This window comes from Aulonocara stuartgranti (assembly GCF_965226115.1).
Source record: "Aulonocara stuartgranti genome assembly, chromosome: 3".
Taxonomy (NCBI): domain Eukaryota; kingdom Metazoa; phylum Chordata; class Actinopteri; order Cichliformes; family Cichlidae; genus Aulonocara; species Aulonocara stuartgranti.
Genome location: NC_138941.1, coordinates 51,072,496 through 51,097,411, shown reverse-complemented (window position 1 = coordinate 51,097,411; position 24,916 = coordinate 51,072,496). Strand labels below are relative to the sequence as shown.

Sequence of the window (24,916 nt, the reverse complement as noted above, 5' to 3'; positions counted from 1 at the left end):
ACGCTGTCAGTGCAAGCTGTCGACTTTTCTCATCAAGACTAGCTGTATCTAGAAGCTTAAATGCTAGCACAGCGTCAGGCAGCGTCATGTTGTACTTTTTCATCCGGTTATAACGCTGTTCAAAGTCTATAATGTAGTCTGCCATGGACACGCTGTGGTTCTTTGCAATGGAGTCAAAACACGAGTAGGCTTCATAAGCGCGGTCTTTCTCTTCTCTCTGAAACACCGCGTCAAGTTTTGCAAGCAGTATTTCCATACCGTCATCTTTGTCCAAATCTTCCACGGGTATCTCCATGGCCATTTCTCTGGCTCTTCCCTCGAGCCCCAGCGCCACCGCGAGTGCCTGTTTCTTTTTATCCAGCTCCGTAACTCGTCTCCAGATATTGACTTCATTCTTCCAGCATTCGTATGGCCTGGCTTCATCAAGCTTTGGTGGTACTTTGTAATTGGAAACCATCCTCTGCTACCAATGTTAACTGAAAAGATACGACGTCGTACTCTCATCCACAGCGCTTTATTCGTTCCGCCATTTTTCACTCACAACAACAACAACCCTCTCGCGGGCAACAGAACTCTCGCGATAAAACAGAAAATAACAAGTTAACAGGCAGGGTCAGAAAGCTTGGATCCATCCTGCTTTGTATCAAAATTTCAGGCGGATGATGGTGTGGGATATATTCTTGGCACACACTGGGGCCCTTAGCACCAACCACAAAACATATTACCACCACCACAAGGTATTGGAAATGCATCTCAAAGCTATTAGTAGGCTAACAGAAGCAGGCTATACAATTTTTCTTTTAATATTCAGTTTACTGTGTTTTCGCTGTCAGAGTGATGCAGTTTGTTGATTTAAAGCAGCTCTTTGTACCTTTAATGCCAACCGTGCTCCATCCATCCTTCTCCTCTCCCTCCTCTGTCTCCTTATCAGGACACTTAGACTCTGGCTGCTGTCCAGCAGAGGCAGGTGCAGCATCAGGCTGGGTCTCTGCTTCCTCTTCAGTCCTCTGGCTCTCCGCCTGGCCGTCACCTGGTGGCGCAGATGAGTCTCGGTCCTGTGATAAAGTGGGATTAACAGAAGCTGGAGGCAGTGGTTCTGTTGTTTCCTCCTCTTCCGTCTCTTTTGTGCTCCCTGGTTTCCCTCTAGCAGATTTTCTCACTGTGGGAGGAAAAAAAACATTAATTAAGCTTCATGTCTCAGAGCTCTGACACGACTTTATCCCAGATGCCAGCCACTGGAGAATATATGTACGGATGTTACATATTTAAAATACAAAATATGAGTAACTGTATTCCATTATAGTTACTCCTTAAATAGGTGATAATTTATTGAAATAAATGGATTAAACTGCCGTATTTTTCTGTTTCATATGTTAGGCCCTCTCTACTTTTGGTACATTGCTGGAAACCCAAACAAAACACACAATGAGAGGGTCTAATGTAAGTGTCCTGTGTATGTGTGCCAGTTACACGACCTGGAGCCAGCACAAGAGATGGAAAGTTGATTCTGAAAGCAGAGCCTTTCAGCGCCGGCAGCGGGAGACTGAATATATGTTTACAGACATGCTGGTAAACCCGTGTGTCTTATTAGTGGAGCTAATGTGGCTGTAATTAAGGAATTTAATTTAAGACGGCACTACGAGACAAAACGTCAGGATAAGCTGAAAAACCTAAATGCTGAGCAGAAACTACAGAAAGTAGAAGAGCTAAAGAAGAATCTGACATTTCAGCAGACTTTTTTCACCAGAGCAAAATCACAAAGTGAAGCTGTTGTGAAAGCAAGTTTTATTGCATCAGAGGAGAAAGCCACATCAGCCTTGCACTCTGAAGAGCTTCATGATGAAGGTGTGCAACATCTTGTGTCCAGACAAAACGCAGATTTTGGCAAATGTGAGCCTGAGCAGAAACGTATGTCAAAGTGAAACTGCCCTGGGACAAACTTGTTGGACTTACAACAGATGGAGCGCTGGTGTTGTGCGGTGAAAAAAGCAGACTAATCAGCAGGATGCTGATGCAGGAGGAGAAATGTACCGGTGAGTTGACAGCATATCACACACCAGGAAAGGCTGTGTGGTAAAGTCCCAAAAATGGAGCATGTAATGATCACCGTAACACAAACCGTAAATTTTATCTGAGCTAAAAGTTTAAATCACCGTCAGTTTCAGTCTTTTATGTGGGAAATAGATTCAGAGTTTGCCGACATTCCTCATCATACAGAGGTCCGCTGACTGAGTTGGGGAAAAGTTCTCAATAGAGGTTTTGAGCTCAGCAAGGAAACCTGTCAGTTCATGGACATGACATGTATGATGCGGTGAAGGCATTTCAAGTGACTTGCAAAGAAAAGCGTCTGGACTTCTTTAAGTTAAGAGACGTTTCACCTCTCATCCGAGAAGCTTCTTCAGTTCTAAGGTCAAATGGTGGAGAGTCCCAGATATAAACCTAGTGGGAGTATTCCCCCACAGAGGGACAAAAGGACCCCCTGATGATCCTCTAATCGCCTGAGCCAAGGTGTGAAACTGGGTGTGGGCCCCAATCAGCCAGAGTTTCGGGTGAGTTCATTGTGAAACCTGGCCCCACCTTATCATGTGAATTCCTGAGATCAGATGGCCCAGGATGTGAGTGGGCGTTAAGGCGTCTGGGAAGGGATCTCAAAACTGGATTATAGATGGCAGAGAGTTGGTGTCGTAAACCCCCGCCTCTGTTCAAAGATGGTCGCTCAAAGTGGACATAGATGGCTTCTTTCACTCCTCTTTCAAACCATTTGTCCTCTCTGTCCAAAATGTGAACATTGGCATCCTCGAAAGAGTGTCCTTTATCCTTAAGATGCAGATGGACTGCTGAGTCTTGTCCTGTGGAGGTGGCTCTTCTATGTTGTGCCATGTGCTTGTGAAGTGGCTGTTTGGTCTCTCCAATGTAGAGGTCTGGGCATTCCTCGCTGCACTGTACAGCATGGAAAATTACGACACTGAATGGCCCTCGGGTTATTAGTTCCATTCCTGAAGCAACGCCCCAGCTCCGTCTACATGCGGCTCCAACCTTGTGAATGCTTTCATTTATTTTTTCTGGGGTTTTGGCAGCATGTTCATATTTCTAAATTGCAGAATTTTGACAGGATATGTTTTTATGGAGAGCAAAATATTTAAAATTAAAGTTTGTTTTTTTTTAAGTTTATTTAATCTGGAATAATATTCCTGTCTGTTTTTAATTCATATTCATGTTTAAAAAACATTGTTTTAGTGTTCAATAAATGTTTATCTTGTTTGGCCCGCGACCTAAAGTGTGCCTTGATGTTTGGTCTCCTGTGCAATTGAGTTTGACACTCCTGGTCTAAAGGCTCCAACCTAAAGAAACATCTGGAAGTTCTTTTTAAAAAACTAACGTTAGCCTGCTGCAACTACCTTGCTTTAGTTGTGGTAGCTTCCTGGGTTATGTGCCACTTCAGTATCTACGTGACTTATTACTATTACGGAAGGCTACTCGCCACCGAGCAAACATCTTATCTTATGTTAACATACAGTGGGGCAAAAAAGTATTTAGTCAGCCACCGATTGTACAAGTTCCCCCACCTAAAATGATGACAGAGGTCAGTAATTTGCACCAGAGGTACACTTCAACTGTGAGAGACAGAATGTGAAAAAGAAAATCCATGAATTCACATGGTAGGATTTGTAAAGAATTTATTCATAAATCAGGGTGGAAAATAAGTATTTGGTCAATAACAAAAATACAACTCAATATAGGGCTGGGCAATATGACCCAAAATTCATATCTCGATATTTTTTAGCTGGATGGCGATATAAGATATATATCTCAATATATTTTTTTAAAGCCATAAAGTAAGAACAAAAAGAGAGTTCTTAGACAAAGCTGTGTCCCAGATGTCACACAGGCACTTTTATTAACATAGAGCAGATGTACATAAAATTTACTCAAAAATAAATTATGAGCATTTATTAAATAATAATGCTCCATAAATAAAAGAAAACAATGTTGTTTTTGTGCATAACAAAAAGCTCACAATTGTGCAACCACGTCTCTTAACAGGTGCTATTTATGGTCCCTAAACACAGTAAGGTAATATTACGTTGAAGCACGTACGTATCACTCCGCGAGGCTCAGCCATAATGCTCCAACAATCCATCAAGCGGTGCAGCTCCGTAGCTTACCAAAGTCGTACTAAAACATTTTTTGACAGATTGCTGAGCACCGTGTTCAGCATAAAATCAGTTCGCGGCCATCAAGCACAACCAGAATTCATACATAAGGCGCGCTGTCAACTTTTGAGAAAATGAAAGGATTTTAGTCCGTGCAGCACCTCTGGGCTGCATGGCATTAGCGTGGTTAGCTCGTTAGCGTGGTTAGCTCGTTAGCGTGGTTAGCTAGCTAACACGTTGACGGCGTCCAGCCCCACGCACGGGTCGATGCGCGCAGTAACTCGTTAACGGAGATTTGCCGTGTTGATCTTGTCGCTTCCTGCAGGTGAAGCGATGGGGGAGGAGGGGAGTTGTGTTCAGTGAAGGAGAGGCGAGGCCGAGTAACGTTGTAAAGACGAAAGTGGAGGAAAGAGACGCAAACTTGCGGCTCCACAAGTATAATTATAACGTAACAGACTATATCAATATAAAGGATATTGTCACATCTTATATCTCGTATAAAAATATATCGATATTTTTTAAAAACTCGATATATCGCCCAGCTCTAACTCAATACTTTGTAACATAACCTTTGTTGGCAATAACAGAGGTCAAACGTTTACTATAGGTCTTTACCAGGTTTGCACACACAGTAGCTGGTATTTTGGCCCATTCCTCCATGCAGATCTTCTCGAGAGCAGTGATGTTTTGGGGCTGTCGCCGAGCAACACGGACTTTCAACTCCCGCCACAGATTTTCTATGGGGTTGAGGTCTGGAGACTGGCTAGGCCACTCCAGGACTTTCAAATGCTTCTTACGGAGCCACTCCTTTGTTGCCCGGGCGGTGTGTTTTGGATCATTGTCATGTTGGAAGACCCAGCCTCGTTTCATCTTCAAAGTTCTCACTGATGGAAGGAGGTTTTGGCTCAAAATCTCACAATACATGGCCCCATTCATTCTGTCCTTAACACGGATCAGTCGTCCTGTCCCCTTGGCAGAACAACAGCCCCATAGCATGATGTTTCCACCCCCATGCTTCACAGTAGGTAGGGTGTTCTTGGGATGCAACTCAGTATTCTTCTTCCTCCAAACACGACGAGTTGAGTTTATACCAAAAAGTTCTACTTTGGTTTCATCTGACCACATGACATTCTCCCAATCCTCTGCTGTATCATCCATGTGCTCTGTGGCAAACTTCAGATGGGCCTGGACATGCACTGGCTTCAGCAGCGGAACACGTCTGGCACTGCGGGATTTGATTCCCTGCCGTTGTAGTGTGTTACTGATGGTGACCTTTGTTACTTTGGTCCCAGCTCTCTGCAGGTCATTCACCAGGTCCCCCCGTGTGGTTCTGGGATCTTTGCTCACCGTTCTCATGATCATTTTGACCCCATGGGATGAGATCTTGCGTGGAGCCCCAGATCGAGGGAGATTATCAGTGGTCTTGTATGTCTTCCATTTTCTGATGATTGCTCCCACAGTTGATTTTTTCACACCAAGCTGCTTGCCTATTGTAGATTCACTCTTCCCAGTCTGGTGCAGGTCTACAATACTTTTCCTGGTGTCCTTCGAAAGCTCTTTGGTCTTGGCCATGGCGGAGTTTGGAGTCTGACTGTTTGAGGCTGTGGACAGGTGTCTTTTATACAGATGATGAGTTCAAACAGGTGCCATTCATACAGGTAACGAGTGGGGGACAGAAAAGCGTCTTACAGAAGACGTTACAGGTCTGTGAGAGCCAGAGATTTTCCATGTTTGAGGTGGCCAAATACTTATTTTCCACCCTAATTTACAAATAAATTCTTTACAAATCCTACCATGTGAATACATGGATTTTTTTCACATTCTGTCTCTCACAGTTGAAGTGTACCTCTGGTGCAAATTACTGACCTCTGTCATCATTTTAGGTGGGGGAACTTGCACAATCAGTTGCTGACTAAATACTTTTTTGCCCCACTGTAAGTCTTTTCTCCCCTACAGTAAATATATTGTCTATTCAGTCAGATTTGGGCTTACAAGCCAAGAACAAACAGGAATTTGCAGGATGTGATTGCTACATTCATGTAGTTGTGAAAAGCAATGACAGTATACTAAGTAATCCAAAGTATTCAGAATACGTTACTCACACTGAGTAACTTAACAGAATACATTTTAAAAGTAACCTTCCCAACACTGACCCGGGGTCTGCTTGGTTCTCTTCCTGGGTCGACCTCTTGTCCTGGCAATTACCGCCTCCTTCTTCACAGTCTCTCCCACCTCGTCCACCAACACAAAATTGAAACTCTCCTCTAAAACAAGAAATCAGAGGTCACAGGCAGTATTGACAGTAAAAACTTTCATTTTGTGTTGAAATATACCCAAGTTAAATGCTGTCTTCTAAGAGGGCGATGTGGGAAAATCTCCATTTAAATAAAACAATATTTCTGTCAAGCATAAAGTTTCCTGTTTCTCCTAAGGGATGATATAGGTTTAAGTTTAATCTAAATGCTTTTCTTGAAGTTGAACTAGTTGAATGAGACAATTCTTAGCAAGGTAGATGACTACCTTAGTTAGGCACACCCAAATTTTTCAAGCGCCTCACTTAACACTGCAGTTTGACATGTACACTTTTTTTGCTTTTTTATTTAAGTGTTTATTGAAGTTATGCATAAAATAAAATGTACAATATTTGATGGCTTCCTTTGTTCTAAGACTCATATGTACAGTTGTCTGGATGACCGCCATCACTTCAAGTAGTTTTCCTTCATGCAGGTATGAAAAAACAGAGAAAGAAAAGGAAAAAACAAAACACACAAACAAAGAAACATGTGTACAGTGTTACTGTTTCAGATATTGAGGAGGGGTACAACACAACACTGGTCCAGGAGGGTTAGGTCAAACAATGATTTTAATGAACACACGCGTGGGAAGATGAACACTGTCACACAATCAGCATAGATCTCCTCCTAACAATACACAAGGCGTTGTATTATATCATCAGGGTATTATTACGCCCCCTCTTGCGTCAAGCAGATACAACACATGCATAAGTTTCGGAACCACAAATGTTCTGTTAATGACTTTTGACTCATTTGAAAAGAACATTGTCTCCGTCTCCACGCCAGGTGCTTCCTGTAGATCTTCTTGCTCTTGCTTATCTCTGGAACATCAGACGCACGTCCTGCAACAAACTGTCACTTATGCAGGCACAAAATGCAGTTACAAGCTTGCAAACTAGGCATGAACTCTTACCTAGAAATGAGTCTACCTACTAGGGCTGCACGATTAATCGTTAGAAAACCGCGATCTCGATTCATACTTATGTGCGATCTCATTTCCAAATGGCAACGATTAAAAAAAGAAAAAGAAAAAAAAAAGACGACGACGACTGTACCGCATTTTAATCCGGGACGTAATCTGCGTGAAAACAAGCGCTCACTCTTCCTGCTCAACAAATGACAAGGGCGGAGCCTTATACCACGTGATATAGAAGCTGTGCCGTGTGATGCTAAAATTAGCAAGGAAAAAAGGAAAAAACAACGGAGAGAACGTCAGGGATGACGAGAAAGTGACAGGAGAAAATCCGTCCCAGTCAACCACCCAAACATCAATAACGGGAACCTTATACAGCGCTTCCCTATACCCGTCGAACTCCCGCAGGCACAAAGAAATTACGGAGGCTATCACTTATCACCTGACCAAAGATATGGCTCCCATCAACACTGTGCAAAACGAGGGATTTAGGAAAATGATCAACACCCTAGACAAACGCTACACAGTGCCGTCCCGCAACTATTTTTCTATTGTTGCACTACCTGCTCTATACACGCAGTGTCGAGCAACGGTGGAGACGGAATTTCAAACAGTACAACATTTTGCGGCAACAACAAAACGTGAGACAATTGTTGTTTTTATGTTTATTTATTGTTTTTATGTTCAGTTTCAACTGTTACGAAGTTGATGTGCAGTTAATAAGTGCAATAAATATTTATATTGGAAAAGAAAATCGTGAGAGAATCGTGATCTCAATTCTAAGCCAAAAAATCGTGATTCTCATTTTATGCAAAATCGTGCAGCCCTACTACCTACTACAGTGGGGCAAAAAAGTATTTAGTCAGCCACCGATTGTGCAAGTTCCCCCACTTAAAATGATGACAGAGGTCAGTAATTTGCACCAGAGGTACACTTCAACTGTGAGAGACAGAATGTGGAAAAAAAAATCCATGAATTCACATGGTAGGATTTGTAAAGAATTTATTCGTAAATCAGGGTGGAAAATAAGTATTTGGTCAATAACAAAAATACAACTCAATACTTTGTAACATAACCTTTGTTGGCAATAACAGAGGTCAAATGTTTACTATAGGTTTTTACCAGGTTTGCACACACAGTAGCTGGTATTTTGGCCCATTCCTCCATGCAGATCTTCTCGAGAGCAGTGATGTTTTGGGGCTGTCGCCGAGCAACACGGACTTTCAACTCCCGCCACAGATTTTCTATGGGGTTGAGGTCTAGAGACTGGCTAGGCCACTCCAGGACTTTCAAATGCTTCTTACGGAGCCACTCCTTTGTTGCCCGGGCGGTGTGTTTTGGATCATTGTCATGTTGGAAGACCCAGCCTCGTTTCATCTTCAAAGTTCTCACTGATGGAAGGAGGTTTTGGCTCAAAATCTCACGATACATGGCCCCATTCATTCTGTCCTTAACACGGATCAGTCGTCCTGTCCCCTTGGCAGAACAACAGCCCCATAGCATGATGTTTCCACCCCCATGCTTCACAGTAGGTAGGGTGTTCTTGGGATGCAACTCGGTATTCTTCGTCCTCCAAACACGACGAGTTGAGTTTATACCAAAAAGTTCTACTTTGGTTTCATCTGACCACATGACATTCTCCCAATCCTCTGCTGTATCATCCATGTGCTCTCTGGCAAACTTTAGACGGGCCTGGACATGCACTGGCTTCAGCAGCGGAACACGTCTGGCACTGCGGGATTTGATTCCCTGCCGTTGTAGTGTGTTACTGATGGTGACCTTTGTTACTTTGGTCCCAGCTCTCTGCAGGTCATTCACCAGGTCCCCCCGTGTGGTTCTGGGATCTTTGCTCACCGTTCTCATGATCATTTTGACCCCACGGGATGAGATCTTGCGTGGAGCCCCAGATCGTGGGAGATTATCAGTGGTCTTGTATGTTTTCCATTTTCTGATGATTGCTCCCACAGTTGATTTTTTCACACCAAGCTGCTTGCCTATTGTAGATTCACTCTTCCCAGTCTGGTGCAGGTCTACGATACTTTTCCTGGTGTCCTTCGAAAGCTCTTTGGTCTTGGCCATGGCGGAGTTTGGAGTCTGACTGTTTGAGGCTGTGGACAGGTGTCTTTTATACAGATGATGAGTTCAAACAGGTGCCATTCATACAGGTAACGAGTGGGGGACAGAAAAGCGTCTTACAGAAGACGTTACAGGTCTGTGAGAGCCAGAGATTTTCCATGTTTGAGGTGACCAAATACTTATTTTCCACCCTAATTTACAAATAAATTCTTTACAAATCCTACCATGTGAATTCATGGATTTCTTTTTCACATTCTGTCTCTCACAGTTGAAGTGTACCTCTGGTGCAAATTACTGACCTCTGTCATCATTTTAAGTGGGGGAACTTGCACAATCGGTGGCTGACTAAATACTTTTTTGCCCCACTGTATGTGTGTGTATGTGTGTATGTGTGTCTCGACCTCAAATGCATTCTGTCTCCCCTCGCCAACTAAACTCATGACCTCTTAGCAGATAGAAGCCACTCTCATATGTGTAACAACCTAACTGAAACTATATACGAAATGTATTGAATAAATGCTTTAATCAAATGCCACTAGATACAGTTTGTAACTATATACATCCAGAGAGATGGCAATTGAAAAGCCAACACACTAAGTAGCTGATTAGTACGTTATTATAAACAAACAAACAAAATAAACAAATATTTAAACAGCCATTCCTTCAGTGATGAATATCAATGATATCTGGCCTTATGGAACTCACACAGTGGAGCCATTTTCCCCAGTGTTTTACATATTTCTCATACTCAAAATTCACTAAAATAAGTAATCTTTTCCATATTATGAATCTCCAAAGTTACATCAATACAGCTGTTTAATGTTGGTGGATCCTTTTGGTCAGTGCCTTTTTATTTGCAGCTAGCAGCACACAAAGTAAGTATTTATACATACCCTTTATGTCTGAGGGTATGTATTTTAAAAATATGGATTTGAAATCAAAGTGTAAATATGTACTAAATGTGTTTTGCATCACTGTATGGACGTCTATCCAGTAATTCTTAATATTCTTACAAACCGAAATTATATGGTAGTGGTGTGAGGTTTCGTAGCCACAGTTCCTCCAACATTCACAACTTCCATCATCATAATGCGCCTTTAAAGCTGGGGTAATGAAAAAACAAGCAAAACCTTTCTAGCTGAACTTCCAAATATGTGATTTTGTTCTTCTCCAATGAAAAGAACAAATGTTTTGCCATTCCTCTTCTGTAATCACCAGACCTCCCTCTTTCTCCCATCTTTCTTTTATATACTTGGTTGAATAATTGCTGAGATCATGAAGACTTTTGTATATTTGTGAGATTACACCTTTCCTAATTTCTGACTTATGAGCATTTAAAAAGAGTTGGATAAATGGCCTCGCTGTAGTGGGTATTTGGTTTTTAATGTTTCGAGTATAAAAGTTTCTTAACTGTAAGTATCTATAGTGGTTTTGGTTTTCTAAATGAAATGTTTGCTTTAAAGTTTGGAAACTCACAATTTCATCTTCCTTTACAATACCGCATATGAATGTAATTACTTTACCTATCCAGTTTTTAAAACTAGGGTCTACATGATTTGGTGTAAATTCCGAATCATATGCACACCATTTTAATATTTTTATATTCTTCTGCAGCTTATTTTCTTTTGCCACCATTTTCCAAACACCTAGTGTGGCCTTTAGCCAAGGATTTCTTATTTTGGAAATGTAGTCCTGTAGATTTCTACCTGTATGTGCATATTGGTTATTGTTTTGCATTCAATTTCCTTCCAACACTGCCCTGCTCATTGCTGAAGTATAGTTTTGGGGGGGAAATTGATGTCCATAAAGACAATATTGATTTGTAAATGATTAACTAACAATTTTGTGTTTGTGCTTAAAGTGCTTTGGCACTCTTTGGCAATATTGTAGACAATATTAAACTTAATCATCACATCAGCCTCCTCTGACGACCTGTTTGCTGCTGCCTGCCGCTGAAAGGCAGTGGCGAGAGGGGACACTTGCGCAGTGCATTCATCACGACATATGTGTTTTCTGGATACATTGTGCTTTTTCAGCGTTCAGAGGTTGATGGCTCTGTGTCAGAGCACTGGCTATGAATTTCAGACGGATCAGGACTTAACAAAAAAGTTATCAATAGTTCTTTTCATCTTTTCTCATTACCCACAGCTACATCCACTTCTATTGGGCCTAGGCTACTCACTAGGGCTGGGTATCATCACTGATTTCTATGACATGAAGGAAATTTTCCTGGCCTGGCTTTTTATAGCAGATAAATATAAGAGAAATATTAAAAAATATTACCGTAAACCGTTTATTTTGCGACACCACGAAACAAACGATAGCGTAAAATGAAACGATAGATGTTTTTATATCGTCATCCGATATATATCGTTATATCGAACAGCCCTAATGTCAGAGGGAATTCATGACGATGTTTATCAAATGTGAAGCGCAGTTTGCTGCTTCTTTTGCTGCTGGATCAGTGAATTTTGGTCTGAGAGAGACAAAACCTGCTAGGGCTGAACGATATATCGCATTTGCGATAATATCGCGACATGATCAAGTGCAATTTTCTAACCGCAAAGGCTGCGATTATACTCTGGACATGTCCAAATTCATGGGCTGCATCCTCCTGAGGCCGCATTTGTAGACCGATTACGTCACAGCGACGCGCCGAAGGCTGTCCAAATTACTACCATATCCCAGAATTCATAGCGCGGCCCAGCCAAACTCCAGTTTCCAGCAATGGCGGCCGCTACTAAGTTTTAAAATTACTCATACTAATCTTTCAGGGTCACAAAATAAACTTTTAACATATTTTCAGGCGAGAAAGTAGTTGTGTAAACATCAAATATCTGCTCGGTTTATCAAGATATCCCATATTTGCAAAAGTGCTTCGACGTTTTCAGAGGCATCTGCTACCCACCAGCTCGACAGCTAGCCGGGAGCTCGAGGGTTACTGATGCGGCCGAGAACGGCACAACTCCCGGCACATCATTTTCAGATCACCGCGGAGTTTCGCTGCTCGGGTTAAACGTAATATATAAGTCACTTAGACAACCTAAAAATGTTATTGTTGGGCTTTTTTCAGTGTTTTGTTTGTTCGTGAGTAAATCGGTTTGGCTGAGATTAAAGTTATTAGATTAGATAAAATAAAACTTTATTAATCCCCCGGGTGGGTTCCTCCTTGGTTTTCACACAGCTGACTAAACGTCAAACAGAAAACTTATTAAACAGAAGTATGAGACAGTCGAGAATTTACACCAGTGTCTGGTTATATTTTAGATAGCAAGAAGCAGACGGCCGAGTTTATTAAACTCCACCGAGACAGCGGTGACGCTAATCAGAAGGCTAGACCGTCCAATTTCACGCCTTTAAATTTTAAAGGCGTGTTTGTGTGTGTGTTTATACAATTGCTATTATGTTTGCACTTTATGTGTAATGTTACTGACTGCAGAGATCAGTAAGATGTGTGTATTTTTTATTTATTAGTTTTATTTATTTAATATTATTTTTTAATTGAATGACTGTCTAGTAGTTCACAGATGTCGAAAAACTGAGTGTGGTAAAGCCACTGATTTTTTTTATGTATATTTCTGCAATCTGCACATTGTACTGACTTTCATTTTAATGTTTACACCAGGGTTCCTTGTCAGCACTTTATGCTCAGATGTTTGTAAGCTAAAAATAAACTATTGTGTATGTTCAAATATACTGTTGTGAATGAAGAAGTTAAATAAAAATGTCAGTCATCAATTCATGCATCACCTCATGTCATCATAACAGAGGTCTGTCTTCCAGGAAAGAACAGTTTAAAATTAATGTAATATAGTATTGGCCATACTATATGATGTATTGCTTGTCTTTGTTTAATAATACAGAAGACAAAGACCTTAAAAAATAATCGCATATCGCATCGCAATCGCAATATTGGGGCAAAAAATCGCAATTAGATTATTTTCCATAATCGTTCAGCCCTAAAACCTGCTACTCAGAATCAAGAAAAAAAAAAAAGACAAACACAAAGCGCAGACCCACCAACGCATCAGAATCAGTGAGCTGTCGGCTTTCAGCCCGACGGTGTGTCCGTGTACAGGCCGTTGGGTGAGAAAGCCGAGAAAGAGAAAGCTGATTCTGATGTGTCGGGTCCGCTCTGTGTTTACGTCTTTGTGTGGAATCCATTTACCTGCTCTCTCGTTTGCTGTTTGGTGGTTGTTGAAATAGTTTTGTGAGCTTTAACCCGAGATTCTGGTGTTTCTGGCAAAATACATTTATATTTAAAACTCTATTCAGGATTTAATGAATCAATATCGCTTAATTCAAGATACTCAACTCTCTCTATCCACCTGCACTTTCAAACATGTACTAAAGACTACAGGAATATCTGGACTTTCAGAGTTGCAGAGACTTTTTTTTTTTGTTACTCGAACAGCTGGTCGCACCGGTGTGACCTAAGGTTTATTTTAGTCGCACCATTGAAAAATTTGGTCACATTTGTGACGCACTCTAGAGCCCTGCCAACAAAAACTATGCTGTACACATTCGCTTCTCCTCCACAAAATCTGACCGTGCAAATCAAACTCTGTTGAGGTGGTGGTTTGAGTGTGTGACTAGGATGCCTCCTGGGAGACTCCTAGGTGCTTTGGTTTACATTTCTTCAGTTCTGAACAGCAGAGCAGGCTTTCTTGTTCAAGGTCATTTGATGTCCTATTGGGAGGAGGCCCCGGGGCAGATCCAGCAATGAGGCTATCAGGGAAGTCTGAACTTCCGACTGCCCCCACGACCCGAACTCGAACAAGCAGTTAAAAAAATGGATGGATGGAGAATGAAACTGACCTGTTTCATCATGTTTGCGTTTAGCAGATCCTGATGTCTTCTCTGCTTCCTCTTTTACCTCAGCTGCTGTCGCAAAAGTCTAAAAACAAAGACACGAAATCACGACCATCGAGTTTTCTGTTTTTACTAAAGAGGAAACAAAGATGCTCAAATAAATCTCAACATTACCTCTATGTCTGCGGCCTCCACCAATTGGCTCTCCTGTGTTGGTGGGCGGGGCTCCACTGTGCTTTCCTCTGCCTTTTCCCCCTCCTCCTCTTCTTCTTCTTCAACAATCTCATCCAGAGTGATGAGCTCTGCAGGTTCTCCCTTGGTGATCTCCCTGCTCCAGTCCTGACCCTCCACTGCTCTTTCCTCCCCAGCATCATCTGCTCCCACCTCATCCAGAGTGACCAGCTCCAGGGTGTCTTCCTCCAGATTTGTCTTTTCTTCTGGTGCAGCAGCCTCACTTTGGGACCCAGTGGCCTCTTTAGTATCTGTTTTTGGCTTCTCTTCCTTCGTTGCTGTACCAGACTCGTCTTCAGTAGATAGAGCATCACTAACCTCAGCAGTGTGATCCAAACACTCCTCTTTATCGACCACCTCCTCCTCATCTGCATTTTTTGGCGATGCTGAGTCTTTATCGTCTTTAGGCACTGTTGGCTCTTCTGTACTCTGGTCTTTCAAAGGCTCATTGTCAGCCGTCTCATCCTCAACCGAGTCAACAATCTGATAAATGGCCTCCTCCTCATCAGCCACTTTACTAGATGCAGCATTCTTTAAGGCAGCTTGTTTTTTAGTTACTTTAGTATCCTTCTTTGGTCTTCCCCTTCTTCTTTTTTCCGGAGTTTTGGCCCGTTCATCCTTAATAACTTCATCCTGCACTGGGTCTACTATTGTAAAGGTGGCATTCTCCTCGCTCTTCTTTGTTGGTGTGCTCTCTTTCACTTGAGTCTGCTGAGGTTCCTCCTTGTTTGGTTCCTGAGAATCTCTGGCAGGTGTCGGCCTCCTTCTCGTTGGTGTCTTGTCTTTTTTTGAGACGTCTTCTTCAGTTTCTCTTCCTCCTCTGGTTGACCTTGTTGTGATGGTTGGTTCGTTCATGGCAGCCTTACCCTCCACTGAGTCTAGGATCTCGGACGTAGATTCCTCTTCCCTGACGGTTTTTATACATGTAACTGTGGAAGTTGGCGTCTTTTTATTGTCTTTGTTTCCTCTGGCCGACCTCCTTCTACCAGGCCTCTCTGTGGTGGAGACATCTTGAACAAATTCATCTTCAACAGAATCCACTACCTCAAAGATCATCTCCTCCTGTGTCTCTTTCTCCTCTCTTTTAGATGTTCTTGTTCTCGGTCTACCCCTTCTTGTTGGTCTTTCAGCTTGTTTAGCCACTTCAACGTCTTTCTTGGTTTTTTCCTCCTTGTTCTCAGCCTCTGCCTGGGTCTCTGTGGTCGGTGGCTCTTCTTCCACAGAATCAATTACCTGGTAAGCTTCTTCCTCTTCTTCAGTTCCTTCAGTGACTGCTTTCGAAGTATTAAGTTTCTTCTCGTCATCTTCTCCTCTGGTGTGATCATTGACTGAATCTAACTTCTCAGAGGCTTTCTGTTTAGTAACATCTGCTGAACTGCCTTTGTTTTCTTGTTTTTCATTATTAAGAGTTTGGCAAAATGCTTTGGAAGCTTTGCTTGATTTTTCTGAGAGCATCTCCTCATTCATTTCTTTTCCATCTCCACTGGACCTTGGAGTTTGGTTCATGCTTGGATCCAACCCTTCTTTTTTATCAGCTGCATCTGGTTCTTGAATCTTTTCCTCAGACAGCTGCTTTGCTGTGGTACCTTCATCTTTGATCAGATGACTGTCCCCTTGGACTGTACTGGCTTGGTCTTCACTAACGTTGTCTATCACATAGAGAGGAGCATCCGTTTCTGTTTTACTGGACTCCTCTGAGCCTTTACCATCAATGCTGTTCAAGACCTGACTTTCCCCCTCATGCGAACTCTGGGTTTGCTCAGGCCCTGATGACTCTGTTTTAGTCTCTTGGTTTGAGTCTTCATCTATCTGTTCATCTGTTGGCTCGTCGATCGAATCAAGGATCTGGTAACTTTCACCATCATCCTCCTCCTCCTGTGGATATTTCCCCGCATTGTCTTTTTCCCCATCTTCTTTGCTTTTCTTTGACTCTTTGTGTGCGTCATTCTTACATTCAGTCTCCAGAGTTTGTGTTTGGCTCTTCATCCCTAATCCCTCTGCAGGTGGCTGTGTCTCTGATGATGTTTCCATTTTAGTTTGATTTTCCTTTGCTGACACTTTGAGGTCAGACTTTGTTGCTGCACTCTCCTCTGTTAGCTCTGCAGCAGCGGTTGATGCCATTTTTGAACGGGTCCTATAACCCGAGGACAAAGAATGCGTCAATTTGTCTGGAGGTTTGCTTGGCTGTGTTTTCTCACCAGAAAAGGAAACAGGCTTACTGACACTCACAGAGGATTCGGGTTTGGTGGATTCAAATGAGTCTTTACTTTTTCGTAGTGATGAGGTTGAACTGCTTTTCTCAGAAAATTTCGTGGGCTTGGATGAGGGAGAGGCTGAGCTGCTGGAGTCTTTGGAGGACCCTGCTGAGGTTCGTTTGGAAGCAGGAGATGCAGCTGAACTTTGACTTTCTGCATTCTCTGTGGACTTTGGCTTAGTTGAAGAGGAGCTTTCACCATTGGGGTCTGCGTCTGCTGCGTCATCGTTAATTTCATCAACAGTGACAAAGTCGTCCACATTGAAATCCAGCTCACCAAAAGGGCGGCTCTCTGAAGAAACTTTCTTCTTTAAATTATCAACTTGAACCTAGATGGAAAAACCAAAAACAGTCTGTGGAGCCATGAAACAGCTTACCCTATAATCAGAGTCTAACTATCAACGAATGTCCCTCTGTCCACAAAAACCTCCTATATGACCAGTAACCACATGACCAATATTCTCAGAGTGATTAAGCGTTTGAGTTAGCCCAGCCGCCCACCCCCACCACCCACAAGAGAAATCCTCGTGGGTCTGATGAACTTTTACCTTTTCGTTTGGTGCGTCTTCATCCTGTGCCCTACTAGGGCTGCTGATTTTGCTCTGGAAATGAAGATAAGAAAAAAAATTAACTGAATTAATTTCGTATTATTCTGTGCTGGTTTTGATAAACACCTAAAATATAGCCTGAAAGGTGTTTAATGAGTGGTGACGCCAAAAATTGGACATACACAAGCTTGCAAAAAATAAATAAGACTATATGTAGTGATGACCTTCGCTTTAATTTATCTGTTCCAGAAATAATGCAAATCTAAAAATGGTATCTTCCTCATTAGTATAGTGGACAGTATCTCCGCCTGTCACAATGGGGAGTGAGTAATCTCCTTCTCTGCTCTGCCTTCGGCTGATCAGGTGTCACAGACGTAAACTGCCAGTCTACTACTTATGTGAAATACAGACTTCGAAAACACTTTCCCCGTGATCGGAAGGTCGGGGGTTCAAATCCACTAAACGGCTACTCTGAGCAAGGTACGCCTGCTTAGTGGCTGCCCACTGCTTCACTGAGTGAACGGGTCAAATGCAAAGAGAGTAATTTCCCCAGGGGGATCAATAAAGTATACATTATTGTTATTATTATCAGCATTAATTATTCATACAGCCTGCAGCTTTACCGCAACAATCAACAGTGTACTACTATACAATGCTCATATGTGATCTCCAACATAAGGCTTTTAGTGTCTTAAGATATTTTGGGACAACACAGTGAAATTTAAAGTGTTACCTCTCTTTCCTTGCTCTGTGCCCTACTTTCTCGACCCTGTCTATGCTCACGAAGCGCCGCTGTAATGGCCATGAAAAGGTCATAGTTGATGCGATGAAGTTTTGAGTCTTTTTCCTCAGACTTGACTGGGCTTGTTGCTGAAGGAGCAGTGCTAGAAGCAGCGGGGGCGGCGTTTGCATCAGGAGTAGTGACCAAAGTTTGTGGTGGCCCCTCTTCCTTCACTGCTGCTTTCTGGCCTTCCTCACTTGGCTGCGGGACAGCGGTCGATTCTGCGGCCTTCTCGGTTTCCAGTTCGAGGTTAAGTGTGTTCTCACCCGAGTCTTGCAGACGCTGTTTCAGACTCTTCAAACTGAATTTAAAAGCAAAGATGCCAGTAGGTTACTATGAAAAGAAGTTTGTTGTCACAAAATGTTAATGTGAAATAAGAAATTCCATTTCAAATTTCTAATCTAGAGTTGCTTATGTCTAAATCACACTCTTCTCTTTCTGGATCTTTGGGAACTGTTTACTATAGCACAACCTTGAGGAGTGTAGCAGTCATCATGACTGTTTTGACTCTGCCATTAAACCTGAAAATGAAAGATACTCACGACTCAATACGTCCGACTTTACTCCTATGAAGAGGAGAGAAAAAAGCACAAGGTCAGACAAGCATGAAGACACTTTAAAGAAAATAAAAACACACAATCTAAAATCAATTTCCTCTTTGTCTCACTTCTGATTGTGGGACACACTTACCAAGAAGATAAATAGTCCTTGGTGACATTGCTCTCCATCACCTGTGTTAATCCACCAGGTTCAGCCATCTCAATGCATATCTGAGAAAACAGAAAGATATTACATCAGTGACAGTACAATTGTTTTCTTCCTGAGGATATTTGAGCAACACAGTGGTACTCAAAGGGTGCGCTACAGGCCCAATTTGTGAAAGTAACAGGACAGAGGTCCTGGCGAGTTTCTTTACTGCCCTCTACGATAGTACAACATTTTGTTAAAAGAACAAAAAAATCTTGATGTTTCAAACTTGCAAATGGAAAATAAACGCAAACATATTTCTATACTTTTGTAAAGTTTTTGATTAGAGAATAAAACCACTGAGCAAGAAACAATAAAAGAATAACTTAGTGCTGCCTCAAACTGCAGGCATCTTCCCTGCTAGATGGGCCAGGACGAAAGGCTGGACAGGTCATAAGATTATCACTTGGTTGAGAACTTAGTGCATTTCAGGCAGTCCTTCACCAGTATTTGCAAAGGCATGTAAAATTCAGATTGCCTGTCGCAGGGACTGTCTGAATATTAAAACTTGCTGAACTAGTGTTAAAAAAACAAAGTCTCCTTCAGACTCATTTAAAATGTTTCTCAATGTTAAAAGTCTTGCTTAAAGCTGGAAACAGAATAAAATAAGATAAACTTAAAAACATAGTTTAAAAACCACTTGATCATCACAGTATAAGAAAGTTACACCACTTAAACTTTTTTAATGTCTTCATTTTCCATGTTTAACCACTTATTGCTCTCTTTATCCTCCCTGATTGAATTTTTTCTGATTTTCACTGTTGGTGGAATTGGGCATGCAGCTCACTCAGGTTGCATAGGCAGTCCAGCTCCTCCTGAATGGCAGTCACAAGAAGATCTGCCGTGTCTAACAGTGCGGCCTCAACAGTGTGGAGAAAATATTAGGAGATGGTGTGTTATAATGGTTTGTAGTGATGGGATTTCCAACTCTTTTTAGAGAACCGGTTCTTTCGGCTCGGATCACTAAAAATTTTGAATTTTTGTAATCATCTTGTCCTTTTGGGGTATAATAAAACCCATTTTTTGAAGATTACATTTGTGCCTGTGTGTTCCTGGCTGCTTGGTTCATGACAGGGCCATAGAAGAGCAATGACCATTCAGCAGGTATCCTCTACTTTGTACAAGGAGAAGGACTGCTAAAGCCAAACTGAAGTTCTCTGAATTCTAACTGACTGTTATTCTGCAATGATGAAGTGCAATGTTCCCTCTAATTTTTCATGTGTCTGAGCGAACGCACAAATTCCATGAACGGTCCCTTGGACCACTGTGAGCAACAGCAGACGTGTGCACTGTGGTCACACCAGCATCGAATCCATCCAAGTTACATGGTTTATTAAAATAATCAAATTACAGCATTTACATTTATCTTAGACTACTTTTAATTAACTGCTTTAGCCCACTTACAATGACAATTAGAAAAGAAATCGTGTTCATGATCTGTGTAGTATGTTAACGCTATTGGAAGTAAAAATAACTTTTTGAAAACAACTTTCTTTTTTGTTAGATTATAAAGCTCTGACTTGTATTATGAGTCTGTGGTCTGGTAGAGAGTCCTGTAACTCTCTGACTGCAAAATACAGTATATAATGACCAATGTTGGGCAATTAATTATATAGTTCTTCACAAAGTAACTGAGTTATGCAAACAAAGGTTTTTGCAGCTGTTTACCCCAAAATGCAGTCCAGGCTTCTTTTAAACAAACATTTCAAACTATTTACAGAACAATCAGCTGTTCTGCATCAAATTTGATGCCAAACAAATTTTTTGTGCCACTCCAAAACATCCCCCTTCCTAAACAACTAAATGCCATGTTGCCATATCATTTTTTGATTGGTCTAGATGGTACATTTTTCCACCAATAGGAAAGGGTAGGGTTTTTTTGGTTTTGTTTTTGCTCACAGGCTCAGAGTGCTTTCAAATGTTTTCCTTATAAAACGCAGTTTTTACCGTTTCTTCCCGCAGTAAATATAAACAATGATAGTATTCAGGAAGAAAACCAAACATTGCATATATTTTATCATAACTCTGGTTTTACGTGGCCAATCAACACAATTTAAAAACTGGTGTAACGTCCACACGTTTTCCGTCAATTGTTCCGTCTGTCCTGCTCACATCTCCAATGGTTGTACACGTTGTCATTAACGTGGCTTCACTCCACAGCAGCCACGCCGCTTTGCTAGCTAAAACACCGGTGTTGGCACATAAGGACGCTGTCATAGCCTGTCAATGACGTTGATTAGCTGCGTATATACGAATGTGAATCGCGTGATTGGCTGGACTATGGGATAAGGTGGCAGCCAGTCACTTACTGACTAACACTGCAAACCAGAATTGTTAAAGCTTTAATTTAATTTCAATTCAGGTTAGATTTTTTTTTTTTAGGTTTTTTCTAACCCTAACCCTAACCCTGTGCGCAGAGACCGTGCCAGAAGTGCGCAATTGCGCACACACGCAGCTTAGAGGGAACATTGATCAAGTGTTCCCTTAATTTTATTAAGCAGTTTAAATTGAACCAAACTGTACCAGCTTTGCGGGTGAAATGTAAGGCTTAAAACCTTCTGAAGACTTTTCAGAAAAAGCTGCATTTTAAGAGCAGCAGACACCATAACAAGCCTTGCAGATGTAAAACGTGAAAAATTTGCAGGTGTTTATGAAATCGTACCCTGTTGGCAAGCGGCAAAAATCTGACAAAAGCAGCAATGGGAGCCACCACTTTCATGATCATCATGACAAGGTCCACATTCACCTCGGAGACCTCCACAATCAGCAGCCGGTCCTCCAGAGACTCAGACTCTGGAACATGCTGAAAAACAACCAGTGTTAAGATCAGGGAGACCCGAGCCTGCTGCTTTTACAGGACAGATTTATGTGACTGCTGACTTACAGTGCTGCTCCATTTCATCATGCTTCTGTACATGCTCTCCTGTGAAAAGAGTAGAAGATGAAAGCGGCTCACATCAATTACTTATCCTCTGTTTGTAAAATAACTATTGAATAACTCTCCTCCTGGTTAGAGTGTTTTTAATGTTCTATTGACCCCATTTAATAAGATAAATATTGGACTCCACTGTAAGTGAGAAGTAACTCGATCCTGGTTTGCATCTTTGTGGCAAAGGATTCATACTTCAGGACAGTAACGACATAACATATAACCAAAGTTTTCCAGGAACTATTTGATGCTTTTTGAGTCTCAGTGACTTTCCGCAACAGTCGTCAGACCTCAATTCCTCTTAACATGTAGCTGTGGAGAGAGATCTCACAAAGGGCCTGAATAGCTAGCCCGCAAGGAACCTTAAGATGGGAAACGCTGAAGCTAGAAGGTTAGCAGCAACGGAAGTTTCAAAATAAGTAAGGGCATTGCTTAATAGTCAGTGAAACACTCCATAACCTATGTCTGGGTCTTTAACGTTTACACAGGACTGACTTCACAAGAAGCTCTGTGGAAACTTTAAAGTGGTGGCGGAATGACGTGGGCTGTCGTCTATGAACAGAAAAGTGGATAAAGTTCATGCAGCTTTTGTGCTGCTGTCGCAAAAAGGAAGGAACAAATACAGACAAAATAATAATAAATACTTGATTTGAAATTCATGCATATTTTTAGTTTTTCCATTTCTTATTCAGATATTTATCAATAAGTGACTTATATGTATGTATATATTGTGCTATTTCTTACTTCTTGTATTATCTGTCTTTGTTACCGTTTGTACTGTAACCAACGTAATTCCCCCTAGGGATCAATAAAGTATTCTGAGTCTCATTCTATTAATATTAGCCCAGAGAAGGATGATGCTGTGCTCACTCCTTAGAGGAGAAATCTTTTTTGATTGGCATCTGAATAGTTTCAGTGAAACAGGAGCATGCCCCTGATTTAACAGCCCCCGATTGCTCCATTTTCATACCTCACTTGAACCAGGATGCACGTCTTGTAAAACAATGTGGATTCCTAGTCTCCGTCTCCGCTCTTCAACTGTAACTGGATCTTTGAGGTAATCTCTGGCGAAATCGCAGCACGCATCCCAGCTGTTAAAAAACACAAAGGCCTGGAGAGGAAGAAAGGGGACAAAATGATGCAGAGGAAACATTCAATATTAATCATTAAATTGAATTAAATTTGCAAATGCAAATTTCTCTGTATCAGCCTGCTGGGTCTACTCCTCACCCTCCTCTGCAGTGATAAAACGATTATGTTGTAGTACAGAGTCTGAACAGTCTGATCAGGGAAGTAACGCCACACCAGCTTGGCGACATCCTCCTGTCTGTAGTTTCCTTCTGGCAAACCGGTCAACATGATCGTGGAGAACGTAGAACCTTGAGATTGGGCTTTCTACAAGACACAAGGTTCAAGAACCAAAGTTTATGTGAAGAGAAACTTTGCAGTACTTTTTAAAAAATATATTACTATAACTGACCACATAGAGAAGACAAAATGAAACCAATGAAAAAAATGGACGCCTCTTGGTATTTACTCAAGGATTCCTGTTTAACACATGAAACCTTGGTTTATAAAATGCACTCACCTCAATGTCATCAGGTTCCCTGACAGTTAAATACTCTAGAAGTGTAAAACACACACAGTTAGTAACAGTCAACACTTTATATCTGGAGGTTAATTTTAGTTTCTCTCACCTGGGATTGTGAACCAAGGAGCGACAGTGGGGAACACAAAGGGACTAGTTGTCATTGTGATCCAATATGGTGAAGTGCTGCGTTGTGGGACGGTAATATCTTCTGTTGGGACAGCTGCCCCGTCAACAGCAACATCGCTGTCTGGCAAAGCTTTGTGTGGCAATCTTGGTGCTGCACAAGAAAAAATAAGTTTTGTTTATTTTTTATTTTCTGTGTGTGTGTCAGGTTTTTAACTGACTTTCAGTTTAACTTTAAGCACCTTTACAGATATCCAAGGTATCATAGGCATCAGAGAAAAATGATTAGAGAGTTAGACCAAATGCCAGTCTGAAAAAGTGGAGTTTAAGTAATGGCTCTGGTTCATGTGTCTAGGGCAGAGACAAGCAGAAGGGAATTGACCGCTGATGGACCAAAGATTTCTGGAGGGGCCAATGAGCATCAAAGGATTTGTGGGAAGGAGAATCACAGTGTTAGTGGATAAAAGTTGAGGGAATGCGTTGCAATAATTTATTGTGGATGACAATAAAGCAGCAGTTTTGCATATGTTGCAACCTTTCTCGGACTTCACTTTATCCACAGTCCAGGGAAGAACTGAAAATATATTCATGACTGTTTCACAAACAGAAAGTGAAGGAAAGATTATTATCCAGACTCTGTGTGATAGATGTGATGTGTTTCCACGATGGTGGAGATGGGAGCAGCTGGTGCAGCACTGGAGACAAAATAGATTTTGCAATATCTGGTAGTGAGGAGCCACAGCCCTGAGCTCAATCATACTGTTGAAATTTTTGAGGAAACTTCAGAATAACCGGGGTTACTGGCAGTGTTAGTTATTTCGGACCTGACTACTTGTATTTCAGTATTGATAAAACTGAACTCCGAAAATATCTCTAAGTTCCTCTTTTATGACTTCAGACAGTTCTCCTCGCAGGGGGTTTAGTGTTGGCTTTCAGTTCTTCAGCAGTCATGCCTGCCGTTTCAGTTAGGTCGGATGAGACTTAGTTCGATTCATCTGTATCACGTTGGCGCGTGGTTCTTCAGGCCGTGAGGTGTCTTCTTTCCACCAGAAAGTCTCACAGTAGTCTGTGGTTCAGCCCAATAAGTCCTTATTTTGTTCTCTAAGCAAACTTTAGGAGTTCAGAAAGTGACATTTATAAGAGAATTTTTCAGAATTCTGCAGCTCTACTAAGTTGTGTGTTACACCATGTCTTGCTCTATAGCGCCCGTAATTAGATGGATTTTAATCTGTCTCTAGTATCAGTATGCTTTTGCCACTCCTTGTAATCTTCAACTCACTTGCTTTTTTTGTGCATCACCCACTAAGACGACAATATTTGCCGTATTGTCCAAAGACAAGAGTCTCTTTGGACAATACGACCAATGTATAACATCAGTAACACACTACAACGGCAGGGAATCAAATCCCGCAGTGCCAGACGTGTTCCGCTGCTGAAGCCAGTGCATGTCCAGGCCCGTCTGA

At 41.7% G+C, this 24,916-nt stretch overlaps 1 protein-coding gene across 3 annotated transcripts in view; it reads right to left on the bottom strand.

Moving 5' to 3' along the window:
• The window catches only part of LOC309703787 (uncharacterized protein), a 61,646-nt gene that overhangs the window by 7,221 nt on the left and 29,509 nt on the right, over positions 1-24,916 (bottom strand). For 2 of the 3 annotated variants that reach the window (XM_082528683.1, XM_082528682.1), the window contains exons 18-31: positions 23,437-23,607; positions 23,328-23,362; positions 22,970-23,134; positions 22,710-22,850; positions 21,695-21,733; positions 21,473-21,613; positions 18,754-18,833; positions 18,606-18,629; positions 18,016-18,364; positions 17,283-17,336; positions 14,424-17,063; positions 14,256-14,334; positions 6,308-6,418; positions 872-1,159 (exon numbers count right to left, since the gene is read on the bottom strand). In XM_082528683.1, coding sequence (XP_082384809.1) covers positions 872-1,159; positions 6,308-6,418; positions 14,256-14,334; positions 14,424-17,063; positions 17,283-17,336; positions 18,016-18,364; positions 18,606-18,629; positions 18,754-18,833; positions 21,473-21,613; positions 21,695-21,733; positions 22,710-22,850; positions 22,970-23,134; positions 23,328-23,362; positions 23,437-23,607 — 4,317 coding nt within the window. The remainder of the gene's footprint in view (positions 1-871; positions 1,160-6,307; positions 6,419-14,255; positions 14,335-14,423; positions 17,064-17,282; positions 17,337-18,015; positions 18,365-18,605; positions 18,630-18,753; positions 18,834-21,472; positions 21,614-21,694; positions 21,734-22,709; positions 22,851-22,969; positions 23,135-23,327; positions 23,363-23,436; positions 23,608-24,916) is intronic. The other variant, XM_082528684.1, reaches the window with a different exon arrangement.